The 13,384-nt window shown below is 43.3% G+C and overlaps 1 protein-coding gene across 2 annotated transcripts in view; it reads right to left on the reverse strand.

Moving 5' to 3' along the window:
* The window catches only part of LIN28B (lin-28 homolog B), a 70,688-nt gene extending 60,819 nt beyond the window's left edge, over nucleotides 1-9,869 (reverse strand). Inside the window, exons 1-2 of one of the 2 annotated variants that reach the window (XM_070953738.1) lie at nucleotides 9,860-9,869; nucleotides 8,370-8,581 (exon numbers count right to left, since the gene is read on the reverse strand). In XM_070953738.1, the coding sequence (XP_070809839.1) occupies nucleotides 8,370-8,581; nucleotides 9,860-9,869 (222 nt within the window). Of the gene's footprint in view, nucleotides 1-8,369; nucleotides 8,582-9,122; nucleotides 9,154-9,859 lie in introns of those variants that run through there. The other variant, XM_070953731.1, reaches the window with a different exon arrangement.
* Between the last annotated feature and the right edge of the window lie 3,515 nt (nucleotides 9,870-13,384).

A 13,384-nucleotide genomic window follows, 5' to 3' on the forward strand; every position in this document is an offset into this window, starting at 1 on the left:
GTATATATGTACATGCGTGTGTGTGTGTGTGTGTGTGTGTGTGTGTGTGTGTGTGTGTGTAGAATAGAATAGAATAGAATTCTTTATTGGCCAAGTGTGATTGGACACACAAGGAATTTGTCTTTGGTGCATACGCTGTCAGTGTACATTTAAAAAAGTACATTCATCAAGAATTGTACGATACAACACTTAGTCATAGGATACTAAATAAGCAATGAATTCATACTAGGAAACTAAATAAAACAATATAAATCATAAAAGTACAAGGAACAAGGTTATAGTCTTAAGTGGGAAGAGATGTATACACACACACAAAATGAGGGAGGAGGGGGGTGGGCAGCCAGCCAATTGTAGGAGTCTGGGATAGTCTCCTAATATCAAGAGGAAATAAATTAGAATTTTGATCATTAATTTTGAGACTGAATTTATGTGTGAAATTATCTTGGGAGCATTTACCTATTACAAACAGTTGGGAAAGAAGAAGCTCAGGTAAACTGTCTTGTCTTCATCTCTTGCCTCACACCCAGTATATTAGTGTATTTAAAAAGACAATTGAAAAAAATCACCACAAACGGTAGATGTAAGTTCCTTCCCCAAGTTCCTCTTCATGTGTTACTTGCCTTTTCTGTTTTTCACCATCTATTTGGAATAACTGAAATGATTCTAAAGCTTGGTTCCAGGAATGTTATATGAATTGTTACTTTTAACTGGAATTGAATTTTGTATTGCTTTTGTTTCCTATATTGGTATTTTATTGTTATTGTAGCACTGGATGTTGCTTTCCTATGCTACTTAAGTATCACCTTCACTGAGGCAGTTTATACATTCATAAATAACCCCCCCCCCCCGAAAATAAGTAGTACTCAATTTGATTTCTACTTAAACCATCTGGAATGGGCAGCTTTCAGCCTTTGACCTTTTTACTTTTTAGTCCTTGTCAACTATGTGCTCAGTTGACTAAAGATTAAAATAGTCTCAACATTTACAATGTGAAAAAAATAATAGAAAATCCAAGATCCGTATATATGATTCCAGAAACCCTGAACCCAAATTCCTAAGATTAGCTGACCAATAGTACCTCTGTCTTATCTGGCTTTAACTGCCGTTTGTTCACTCTACAAATGAACTTGGGAAGGAATCAAAAGGTGTCAACTGTTTTCTGGAGCTGGAAGACAATAACATAAGCTGTCTGTCACCAGCACATCAGTGGCATACCAGCACATCATGTGCTGTCACCAGCACATCAGTGGCAGAGGTGGACTGCTGCCGATTCAGACCGGTTCGCCTGAACCGGTTGTTTCTATTCTGTACAATTCAGAGAACTGGCAAATCGAACCACTGGCTGGCTCCGCTCCCACCCACTTTTCGGGCAGTTATCAGGTCGTTTTTCCAGGCCAAAATCGGCCAAAAAAAAAAAAAAAAAAGGTCTGAAAATGACCTGTTTTGGGGTGTTTTGGGGGCCGGTTCCAAAATCGGCCCAAAAAACAGCCTGAAAACGGCTCAAAAACCTGGCTGTGAGAGGAAGAGAAACCAGGTGAGCTGGACCCAGACATGTCCTGGGTCTCCTTATCCCAGAAGCAGCAACCTCGCACTCTTCCCCTCTCTGCTAGCCCCCTTCTTCACATGGGATTGCCCAGCAATGGAGAGGGAGAGGGAGAAGGGGGCGGCGTTTCTGTGTCGTCCCGTTTCTGTGTGGCACTTTCCCCTCAATGCTAGCAGCTGCTGCTGCCCCTTCTCCCTCTCCGCTGCTGGGTGATCCCATGCGAAGAAGGGGGCTAGCAGAGAGGGGAGAGTGCGAGGTTGCTGCTTCTGGGATGAGGTGACCTGGGAAGTGCCTGGGTCTAGCTTACACAGCTTCTCTTCCTCTCACAGCCAGCTTTCCCAGTCTAGTTTGATGCAGTCTCTCTCTCACACACACACAAACAGGTTGGATCTTTCTTTTCTCCCCCCCCCCGCCCCACTGGAGACCCCTGGACTCCATCCCCAACCCTGCCTGTCCCATACAGGTACCACCCACACAAATGATGTAGAGTTGGCCACACCCACCCAGCCACGCCCACCCAGCCAGTCATTAGGGCAGAGAATCGGTTGTTAAAAAATGTGGAGCCCACCACTGCATACACTGTATTTCCATAGTTATACAGTTATACATACAGATGTCTGGCAACTAAGAAGACAAGGCATAATTCCATGAGACACCACAGATCAACATCAAATCAACATCAGATCAATATTATATGTAAACAGTAGTTCCCAGCAGAACCTCCTGAATATATCCAACAAAAAGGACTAGAACAGGGGTCCTCAAACTACAGCATGTGGGTCAGATATAGCCCGCCAAAGCCATTAATCCATAAGGCTGCCCCACCCACATAGCCCCGACCCACCCGCTGGCCCCCACCCTTTGCTGAACGCAGGACTTACCTTTGTGAGCCCTGCGGGCTGGAACTGGAAGGTAAGGCCAACATATTTGGCTGGCGGAGTGCTACTGGAGGTGAGGGAGGCCAAAAAACAGGGTACACGGAAGCCCCGGGAGGGTGTATTGTTTAATAGTCTGCTAAATTGACCATGCCTACCAAGTCACATGACCATCTAGCCACAGCTCCCCAGCCGGCCCGGGCCCCCCCAACAGTCTGGGGGACCATGAATTGGCCCCGTTTAAAAAGCTTGAGGATCCCTGGACTAGAATCATTGCAAACAGTAAATGATTACCAGTAAATCATATGCAGTGCTAATGAAATCCACTATAATGTTTATGTCAATTAATACCCATTTCTTTCCATCCATTTTCAGGCAGAAATCATTTACTAAGATGACCCAAACCCAGCCAGAAACTTACTGAAATAAATCCATATCTTCTAGATACCTTCTGTGCTTTGAGATCATCGTCTTCTTGGTAGATGGGAGGTCAATCATTTCCCAATTCCCAAATCAAGAGATGGGTTTTTTAAAATAACAGATTTCTAACCACCTCATTTTAAATAGGAAAGGGGCATTTACTTTCCACAAGAAAGCCTCCATTCTCTTCCTCCTTCCTTAGGCAAGCACATCCTGTCCAGTTTATAATGAGGCAGGGGAGGAGGAAAGAGGGGGAAGCATCTTGCCAGATAATTAGTCTACAACTTCGAGATCCCCAAATAGAAAACAGCTAAAATAATTGATTGGATCATATTTATCACACCCCATCCCAATTCTCAAATCCAAATTGAGGCTGTTTTGATTTAACTGTGGATTAACAAGGGAACAGATATTAATGGGGATATATCTACACAGGCAGTCCTCAATTTACGACCACAATTGAGCCCAAAGTTTATGTTGCTAAGTGACAAATTTAAGTGAGTTTTGCCCCCTTTTATGACTTTTCTTTTCTTGAGCCGTGGTGGCGCAGTGGTCAGAATGCAGTATTGCAGGCTGCTTCTGCTGACTGCCGATTGCCTGCAGTTCTGCAGTTCAGTTCTCACCAGGTCAAGATTGACTCAGCCTTCCACCCTTCCAAGATCAGTAAAATGAGGACCCAGATTGTTGGGGACAATATGCTGACTCTGTAAACTGCTTAAAGAGGTCTGTAAAAGCACTGTGAAGCGGTATATAAGTTTAAGTGCTATTGCTATTTGTTAAGTGAATCACTGTAGTTGTTAAATTAGTAACATGGTTGTTAAGTGAATCTAGTTTCCCCACTGACTTTATTTGTCAAAAGGCTGCAAAAGGTGATCACATGACTATGGGGTACTGCAACTATCATAAATGTGAATCAGTTGGATTGGCATCCAAATGTAAATCACATGATCACAGGGATGCTGCAATGGTCATAAGTGTGAAAAACAGTCATACGTCACTTTTTTCAGTGCCGTTGTAACTTTGAAAGGTCACTAAACAAACTGTTGTAAATCAAGGATTACCTAGGTGGGCAAGAATTTCTGACTGATATCTCCTGACTGGTCAGTATTCTGGACAATTAAATCGTCCAACCAGGAAACCTAGGACAACCTTTCAGAACTGTGTAAATCTTTCAAAACAGATGTTTCAGAACACATGGCAGATATATGAAACATATTTTTAAATTATTAAAATGTTTCCAAACTGCTGCTTCTGGCTATCTTCACATGCCTGTGTACGCATAGCCATTTCATTCCGTGCAAGCCCAAAGAGAGACACAGCTGCTTTAATAAGTCAAACATAGGGGTGTTTCATGCCCTCTTGCATATTTCATAGCACCACTTTCAAAGGATTATACAAACTGCAATACAATGTCATCTCTAACATTGCCAAATTAGTTCTAAGTATGAATGAAGCAGGGTAGCCGATACAATAACAGTTATCAGCCGAACACTGTCCCAACAGCGATAGGAACTCAGAATTGGAAGAATGAGACAACTTCTTGTTAGCAAACTTGGAATTCTTACAAACCAACGATTTGCTCCCAAACCCAGATTCCCAATCTTGCCGTCCAAATCTAGCTTGCTACATTACAGGGAACTGTGGAGAACTGTGTAAGATGAAGTGCCCTCTCTACCTTCAATTTATTTATTATGATTAAACTCCAATGCCCCCCTTCTGGCAGAGGTGATTCTACATGGAGTTAAGTCTCCATTATACATACCAGGTTGAAGTTACCATTCAGCATTAAATGGCGATTGGTAAATATTTTACCAGCAATTGGGCTTGGCATTCAAAAGAAAGATCTATAACCTAGATGTTCAACTTTCAAAAGAATGTGACTTCCTTGGTTAGATTTTTAGGAAAGAAGGCCAACCAGCAGCCTGCCTTTATTTTCCTGCAATGGCCAGGTTGAAACGTCTCCCATAGGCCCAAATTTGTCCTTTCCACTAATACTTGCTTCTGAGCCATTTTCTGTCCTGCTCAACTCAGACACATTCCTCAACAGTGGCTCCAGTAAAATCAGCCACACAAGCGGTTTGTTAGTAAAAAGGCAGCCTTTCCCTGCACAATATACAGACTGCAGTGTGGCACCCTTAACTCTTGAGGTTTCCTCTTTGATGACATGCAGCACTGAATGCAGTTTGCAGGCACAAGGACAATCAGAACTCCACACCAGTAATACACAGATGGAAAAACAGGGAGTCGGCAGAGATGCCAAAAAAAGTTTGCAACAAAGATACCTGTTAGACTGTTTCAGGAAAAGGGGCTTCAAATAGTGACCTAGGTAGACAAGGAGCAAGTTTACTTACTCATAGAATTTCAGTCTCTCTCTAGTCTTCCTTTACTTCCAGAGATGCCTACAAGCTGCTCATGGCCTCTTCATTTCCTTGTGCTTTTCTCTCCCCTCCCCCCACACCTTAGGGCCTCTTTTTCCACTATCATTTGTAACCCATTTGTGCAGTAATGCAGGGGTCCCCAACCCCGGGTCCAAGGACCAGCACTGGTCCGCAGCATGCCAGCAACCAGTCCACACCAACAAGCAAAGCCCAATCCATTGGATGTAGGCAGCCTCTGGTCCACAGAAAAACCTCTTTCCACAGAACCAGTCCCTGACGCCCAAAAGGTTGGGGGCCACTGCAGTAATGGAAGTGAAATCAGCCTGTATTGCCAAAAACAATAATATTACTCAATACTGCCCTTTCATTTTAGATGAATTTCTGCAGCGCAGTTAAACTGTGAGATAGCTAGAACTGAGTACAACATAATGAACACTCTTTCCAGAAATCAAGATTTAATCAATGTTACTGGAAATGCTGGAGGAAAACTTTTGCCCCATGGGGCAAAAAAGCTTAAGCAAATCTCTAACTCACCCAGATTACTGCAAAATCATGAATCCTTCAAGTTATTTATAACCCAATAATGAAAAAAGCTCCATATTTTATCATAAAACCCCCTTTTTGCTCATTTTGCCAGAAAAAAATTGTTATGCTTATTTGCAAATGCATATTTAGTTTTCCTAAAATGCTTTTTTTCAAATTATGTAAATACAGTATTTTAGTAACGCCTATACACATTACAATTTTCTTCTGTCTAGATTATTTTTTTGCTTACTGAATTCTACAAACATGTGTCAAACTCATTAATTTTGTTTCTTACAGAATTATTAGCTTTCTTTACTCTAGCTACAACAAGTTTAGTAAACAGAACATTAAAATTCAATCTGACATAAGGAGGTTCAACAAATGCATTTCTTTTTTCCAAGGAATTGTTAGAAATTGTACCATATGAATGGTTCAGCTATGAACAATATTTGAGAATCTAGGATTGTTATGCAGCATTCTGGTGTGTGTGTGTAATCCAAATTACCTTCTCTGAAGAACAGCTACACTTCTACAGTCCAAATCTGTGAAATGGGATTGATTGTGACTTGTACACTATTTATGTTTTGTATACTGTATGCTTGACTTGTGTACTATTTAGATTAAAACATGGTAGTTGCTCAGAGACTTGTAGATGAAAGGGGAATATAGAAATCAAGCTTTAAAAAAAAATTCCAAGTCTATATCATTACGTAGCTTCATTTAATTATTACATCCTATCAATAACTACACTGATCAATACAAGTGTGCATGGAACAGACTAAGGTTTGTTTTCCAGATTTTACTACTGCAATTCACCCCTCCCCCAATATTTTGGTTTTACTTTTTAAAAAATCTGTGGATATATAAACACAGAAGCCAAAAGCCTAGCAAGATACACAGCACCTTACAACATAACAATGTTTGAGTAATCAAACTACAGGTGTCTATTACATAAATGATATTTTAACAGATGTTGGGGGGTTTGATTTTCAGGTATAATATGACTCCACATATACATTCAGTTCCTTTATATATACAAATAAATGTATATGGAGGACTTAAAATTTGGAAGGGCCAGGTGCCATTAGAAATCAGCATTGAAAACTCTATGAAATTGTAGATTAAATCAAACAAACAAATTCATGCAAATAAAAAATCAGATATTTCATTTCACAGTTATTCTCCATATTTATAGTTAAATTAATATTCATTTTGTTTCAAGATGCCGTATTTACAATCTATTAAAGTGATATTAATTTTGTAACAAGATGGAAAAAGCAAAGTAAAAATTCTGAGAAGCAGCAACAGCAATTCTTTCACCAGTTATTCCAGAACATTTCCACTGAATTCAGTGAAAATATTACCTCAGAAGATATTTTTAAACCTGAAATTACTGGTTTTATTATCTTGTTTATTGCAAATGAATTCCATCCCCAAATAATAATAATTATTAAAAATAACTCCACACAACAGATCATCTTAAAATTTTGCTCAAACCAGAAAAATAAAAAGCAAACTTGACACAGAAAAATATTATCTGTTTGCTAGGAGATCCACAGGTAAATAACAGATGTATTCACATGAAACATTACTGAAGTTTTGCAGATATAACCAATCAAAAACCCAGGTCTTACTACACTCAATGGATTTAAAAAAAATTTTTTAAAAAAGGAATATAACAATGCACAGGAATTTCAGGAATTTGTATGTGTTTCATTCCCCTCCTAAGCTAATTATGCGATAGTACAATTCAAAATTTAATTCCTGATTTTTAGAATTTAGATAATCAAAGGACAGAAGAGAAAGTGAAAGGCACACGTGTCAAACATAGTTAACTGAATTAAGAGTTTTATGCTGTTATTTGTTTTTACAGTCATAATGGACTTTTACATGCTAAAGGAATCATGCCTTTTTGTACATAAATATGTATAATATCACCTTTCACATTTACATTTCTAAACTTTGAGGCCTTAAAGACTGAGCAGTCTTGTTGCACTATAAAAGATATTTTCCTCTCATGGTTTATCACATACCTGAACATAAATTAGGCTTTAATATGTCATATTCTACAATATGAGCTCCATTTGTTTCCAAATAGCAGACCAATACACGTACTATTTATACTTCACTTTATTATCACAAAAAGTAACACTGTTTAATATTTTCTTTCAAAGTAAGATCTATTTTTGGGGGGTGAGGATTCTCTAAGTTCAAATCAACATGTACAAAATTGTAGAGTTTACACCTGATTTTCTCTTGCTCCAATTTTAGTAAAGAGTAATCTATCAGAGGACTAATAAGATTACAAAATTCCTCCAGAATGACACAGGAAGCACAAAAAAACTCCACCAAGGCTTCCTACTACACTTTTGTATTGAGAAGGTACTTTATTAGCTTTTATTAACTAATAAGGTATTTTCTCAATACACTGATTTCAATGGGACTGCTGCTGTTGCCATCTGAAATTAGTTCCTAACAGAACAGGCACAATATATATATATATATATATATTTATGCAAACACTGTTTGGGTCCTATGAAACAGAAGCAATCTTAAACGGAACTAAGGATCGGTTAATTTTAGCAAAAGGGAGCGAGATGAGAATGTAAGTTAACAAAAAGTCCTTACTTGGTGTACAAAGACATCAACCGGAGATTCCAAAGGGCTTCCCTCGCGGTTGAGCATGGAAATAAATCCGAATCCCATTCTCACATTAAACCACTTGCAATGGCCTGTTCCGTGCAAAACCTGGGATTCCTCCTCCTCCTCCGCCTCTTCTTCTTCTTCCTCTTCTTGTTCCGGCAATTTCCCGGGTTCATCTCCACTTTTACGCGCCCCCGCTGATTTGGAGAGGGATGGCGGAAAAAAAAAACACACACAAGAAAACTACGTAAATATACACGCGCGCGGGCACACACACACACAAGCAGAGAATTGAATTCTAATTAACACCTCCTTGGCGGCTGCACAAGAGCGATTGCTACAGAAAAGGACGGAAAGCACACATATACACGCACGCTCAACGTTACGAAATCGAGCTATTTTTCCTTCCCTTCCGACCCACACTTTTTTTTTTTTTTAAAGCGCACCAACATTTCAAAGCACACCCACGCCCGGATCTCGTAGGAGGAAATAAAAACTGCGTTTGGAAAGAAAAATAATAATGCAACGCTGAAGGGCATCTCCGAGGGAAAGGCAGCATCTGCGGTGACTCAGGCTCTATTTTTCATACACTCCCCGCCACTCGCACACACAGCCTCGCACTAGCAGCAGCAGTAGCAGCAGTCCAGCCCATCCCACGTTGTTCTGTACATACGTGCGATCCTGCCCTTTAACTCCATCTTTCAGCCACATAAACCACCCCAGAAAACGATACTTTACTTGGATACTGCTGGTTGAGCACCGATCCCATCCCTCCCCAGAGGAATTCGCAGGCGAATGAGTCTCGGCTGGCGAGGGAGGGAGGGAGGAGGGAGGGAGGGAGGGAGCGAGCGAGGAGGGGCGGGGAGGGAGGGGGGCGACCGAGCCGAGGGAGAAGGCGATTGCACAACCGCTTGGAACAGCCCATCCAGCGGCCGCGAGCTCCGGGTGTTAGTTTCCAACTAGGCTCATTTCTGTCTCGCGCGCTTCCTCCGGCAACCCCCCCTCCCCTTTCTTGTACGCTCTCACTAGAGCCGAATGGAGCGGCGGTGTGAGTGAGTGAGTGAGTGTGAAGGGGGGGGCAGGTGTATAAAACTTTCCCCTTCCCTTTCTGTCTTCAGCAATTGCTTGCTCAATCACACAGGAACAATGGTCCCTCCGAAGGCTTTTCAACTCGGGTGAATCGGCGGTGGGCGGCGCAGAGCAACACAGGAGATCTCGGCCACAATAGGATTCTTCCTTCCCCCCCACCCCATATCTCCGATTTCGTGACCGTTGTTTGTCGTGCTTTTCCTTTAAAAAAAAAAAAACTAATTGTCCTTTAAATGGTCCTTTCCTTTAAAACGAAAGTTAAAGGGCTCTCCTTAAAAAGAAAGGAGAGGGGAAAAAAAAAAAGGACGGGAGAGAGAAGGAAAGCGAGGCGATGTTTCAAAGGAAAGGGGGGGGGAAAGCAACCCAGGCAAAGAAGTGGGGATAACCTTCGGCCATGTTGCTTTACAGGCCTTCTGTTCCGAAGTAGCGAGGCGGAAAAGTATCCCCCCCTTTCCTGGTCAGGAGAAGCGGTCTCTGGAATTAGCTTAACATCTTGATTTTGAGCGATTTCTCCCTCTTTGGCTGTCTAGGTCCCTGCTCTCTTGTGTGTTTTTTTTGGGGGGGGGCTTGTGGCTGTCCCGCCCCCACCGCCCAGGCCAAGCGCCGTCCATGCTCTGGCTGGCTGGGATTCTGGGCCCCCGTTGCACGTGACTCACTCAATTACATGCCTTCTTACTACTAATTTCATCTCGGGTCTTCCGAGTTGAAGGGATTCGGAGGGGGGGGGAGTTGCGAGGGGAAAAAAAAAGAATAGCCAATCGGCGCTTCCAACGGCCCTGACAGGCCAGAATAATTTATGAAGCCAACAACGAAATTTGAAAATCCGCTCCCCGTGCCACGAGTTGGCACGTTTCTCTACGTAGATCCGTCTGACGCTCGTTAAGGGTGGGGAATTCTTTGTCGGAACGCAAGGCCGCCGGCCTGCCTCGCGCGAGCCGAGCGTAGCGCGCTTCTCCGGAGCGAAAGCTTTTTTTTTGTTTTGTTTGTTTGCTTGCTTTTTTTTTTTTTTTTTTGAGGACACGCGTGCAAAGAAATCGCCCTTCGCTCCGCGCACTTTAGTAACTGGCGGCGGAACCCGGGAGGTGGGAAGCGCCGCCGAAGCTGATCCACAAATTGGGCGAGAAGAGCTTCTTCTTTCTTTTCCCTAAATGGCAATCGGTGGTTTTGTTTTAATTTAACTTGGGGATCGTTTCTGCATTTATATTGATTGGCTTGGGAGGTGGGCTTTGGATCTTTGTGTGAGCGTCGCTGGTCGTGTCCCGTTGGAATCGGTGACAGGAAGAAATAGGGGGCGCAGTCTGGCTTCTTCCTGTGCACACATTTACCTGGAAGTAAGCCGCCTTCCTTTCCACTGACCGCGCGCAGAATTTGGGCTGCGGAGGCCTGCGCTCACCCCCTAAGTAAATCTATCTGAACTTCATGGATCTTACTGCCATGTAAGTGTATATACCGTATGACTGTAATCTTAAACAGAATTGGTAATGAATCCATCACTAAGATCAAGTCCTCTCCCTTCTTCGGTGCAGGAATTCAAATTAAATCATCTCAGACGAAGGGTTGGCGAGGCTTGTTGGCGATACATCCCGTGAATAAGAACCCTGTTTAATTATTAGGATCCCTCCCTCCCATTTTAATTCGGAATTTGCTTTCTCTGAAACGTAGATCAATTATTTGGGGTCCCACTCTCTTTAATAGCCATCTTCCGTGTGAATCACGTTGCAGTGTTTCCATTTTATTCCCTTCTCAGTCGTATGTCTTGTTGGAAGGGAAAGAAAAAAATGTTAGGTCTCTCTGGAATATCAGAGAATAAATCTTAGCACTGAAGCCTCTTTTGATAACAGGGTTTACATGACTGAAACACACCGACTGTTCGAACGATAAACGAGCATTAAAACACGCGCAGCACACTTTGCAGAAGTAATATTCTGAAGCTGCTTATTATGGCCCTGTCTCGTAGGTTCGGTCAATCAAATCGGAACCAAAGTCGCCTTGCCGGGTCTGTACCTCGTCCATTAGGGAAGCCCCACCGGAAACGCGGTGTCATCTCAATTCGGTTCAGGATGCGAGGCAGCCAAGCGTTTCAAAGCATTTAGGGAAGCGGTACGCGAGGAGTTGGTGGTGGAGGGAGCGGGATGGCGCTTCGCAGGTTCCATCCCCGTCTCGATTCAGGGGAGGGGATGTGATTGATGACTTCCTAAATAAGAGGTCAGTTTGCAAGCTCAAGCGTCCAACGAACCTCCCTCGGCAAACCGATCGTTCTCCAGGAGGCGGGAGAATGGTGGGAGAGAGACTGGAAAGGCGAAACACCGGAGCGGCCGGCAGGAGGAGAGGCAGAAAACAAAAGACAGGAGAGATGAAGCTGGGTCACAAATTGCTGTTGAAACGGACCCCTTCTAGACAGCCGACGGTCGTTCGGAGTGTTGTCCAGTCCTGGCTTTATCTGCGAGTCTCGTACAGCGGAACTGACATTTTAATAGACCCCGTACACGAATTACATGGGGAGAAAACGTTTTATCTCCCTGAAGAGTTCCAAATTCATCCCCGGAATCCTCAGGGTAACACACGGGCGAAGAAAGGGTGGAGGGATCGGGATGAGGGGCAATAATGACAAGTGTTCGCCTCTGACGGTCGGACGTTCCCGGGAATGCTAGCAGCCCAAACTTGGGCGTGTTCACGTCGAAGGCAGCCCAGCGAGTCTTAACTTTTCTACGCGTGTTTCCTCCGTTCTTTGCCTCTGCACTGAAAATGGCCTCCGATCCTTTTAAGACCCAACAATGAACCTCCTTTGAGGACCGCTTCCTTAGCTGATTAGCATTGTGCTTGGGTTCGCTCGCCTTCTACCGCACAGATGCCTATGCACTTATAAAAGCACATGTACGGTATTCCATTGGAATGGATACGAACAGGATTAATCCCGAAATATCAGTTTCAGCCTTCCTTGAAAATGCCTACTGCCCGTTTCTCAAGCCAGATCAACATTTGCAAGGTCCAGATAGATTCTGCCACCCGCCCCTCCCGCCGTGCTTTAATTTGCCCTGCATGTTCGGACTTTTTTTTTTCTCTTCCCACTAATGAAATCACAAGTTGTCAGTTGTTGGTTTAAACCTGGCGACAGGCAGTCTGAACAAACAGTGACTAACCAAAGGGGCCTATTTACTCCCGGGTTACTGCGTAAGAGTTTGTTGCAGGGAGAGAAAAAGTGCAAACTTCTTTTCCTAACGCCCGTTTTAAGTGGACAGGGTACCTTCCTGCCATGAGAACAGCTCCACGCGTTAATTCGTAGCAATGCCAGGGTTGTTCTCGTTTTCGTGTGGAAGGAGGGCTGAAGTTCTTTACGGCAGCATTCCTCTGGCAAATTCAGCCATCAGCTCCCCATCGGTGAGCTTGGTGCTGGAGGTCGCCTTGCTCAGCTCTCGCCCCTCCTCCTCCTCCTCCCCCTCCCGCCCTCCTCGTTCCTCTCCGGCACAGCTTTTCAAACAACCAAATAGCGCGCAGGAAAGCGTTAACGGGGGAGACCTAAATGGCGCAGAATCCCCGGCGCCGCCTCCTGAGGATCGGGATCGGGTACGCCTAACTTCGGAAACGATTGCGTAGAAATAAATGCTCTCGGAATTCAGCGGGACTTCCATCCAAATCAGCTCGAAAAGAAGAGAATTTTCATTCCAAGGAAGAAAGAGTGCAGCTTTTCCAAGACTTTAAAGGTTTATTGAGGCTGGAGGGCAGCAAGAGATTTTGCTAAAAAAGATGAGGCGGAGAGAGCAAAAACCTAAAACGCTTTTACTTACCAGAAATAGAGGACCGAGGTGGCTAACTAAATGTCTTCCTATTACCAGGGGCTGGATGGTGAAACTAGATAAGAAGAACGTCTGCACCTTTCTTTGCCAATGAGAATAAAGAGCCTTCAGAGGATT

This window comes from Pituophis catenifer, unplaced genomic scaffold, assembly GCF_029215685.1.
Source record: "Pituophis catenifer annectens isolate HBS135680 unplaced genomic scaffold, rPitCat1.0.hap2 SCAF_1, whole genome shotgun sequence".
NCBI classification, from domain to species: domain Eukaryota; kingdom Metazoa; phylum Chordata; class Lepidosauria; order Squamata; family Colubridae; genus Pituophis; species Pituophis catenifer.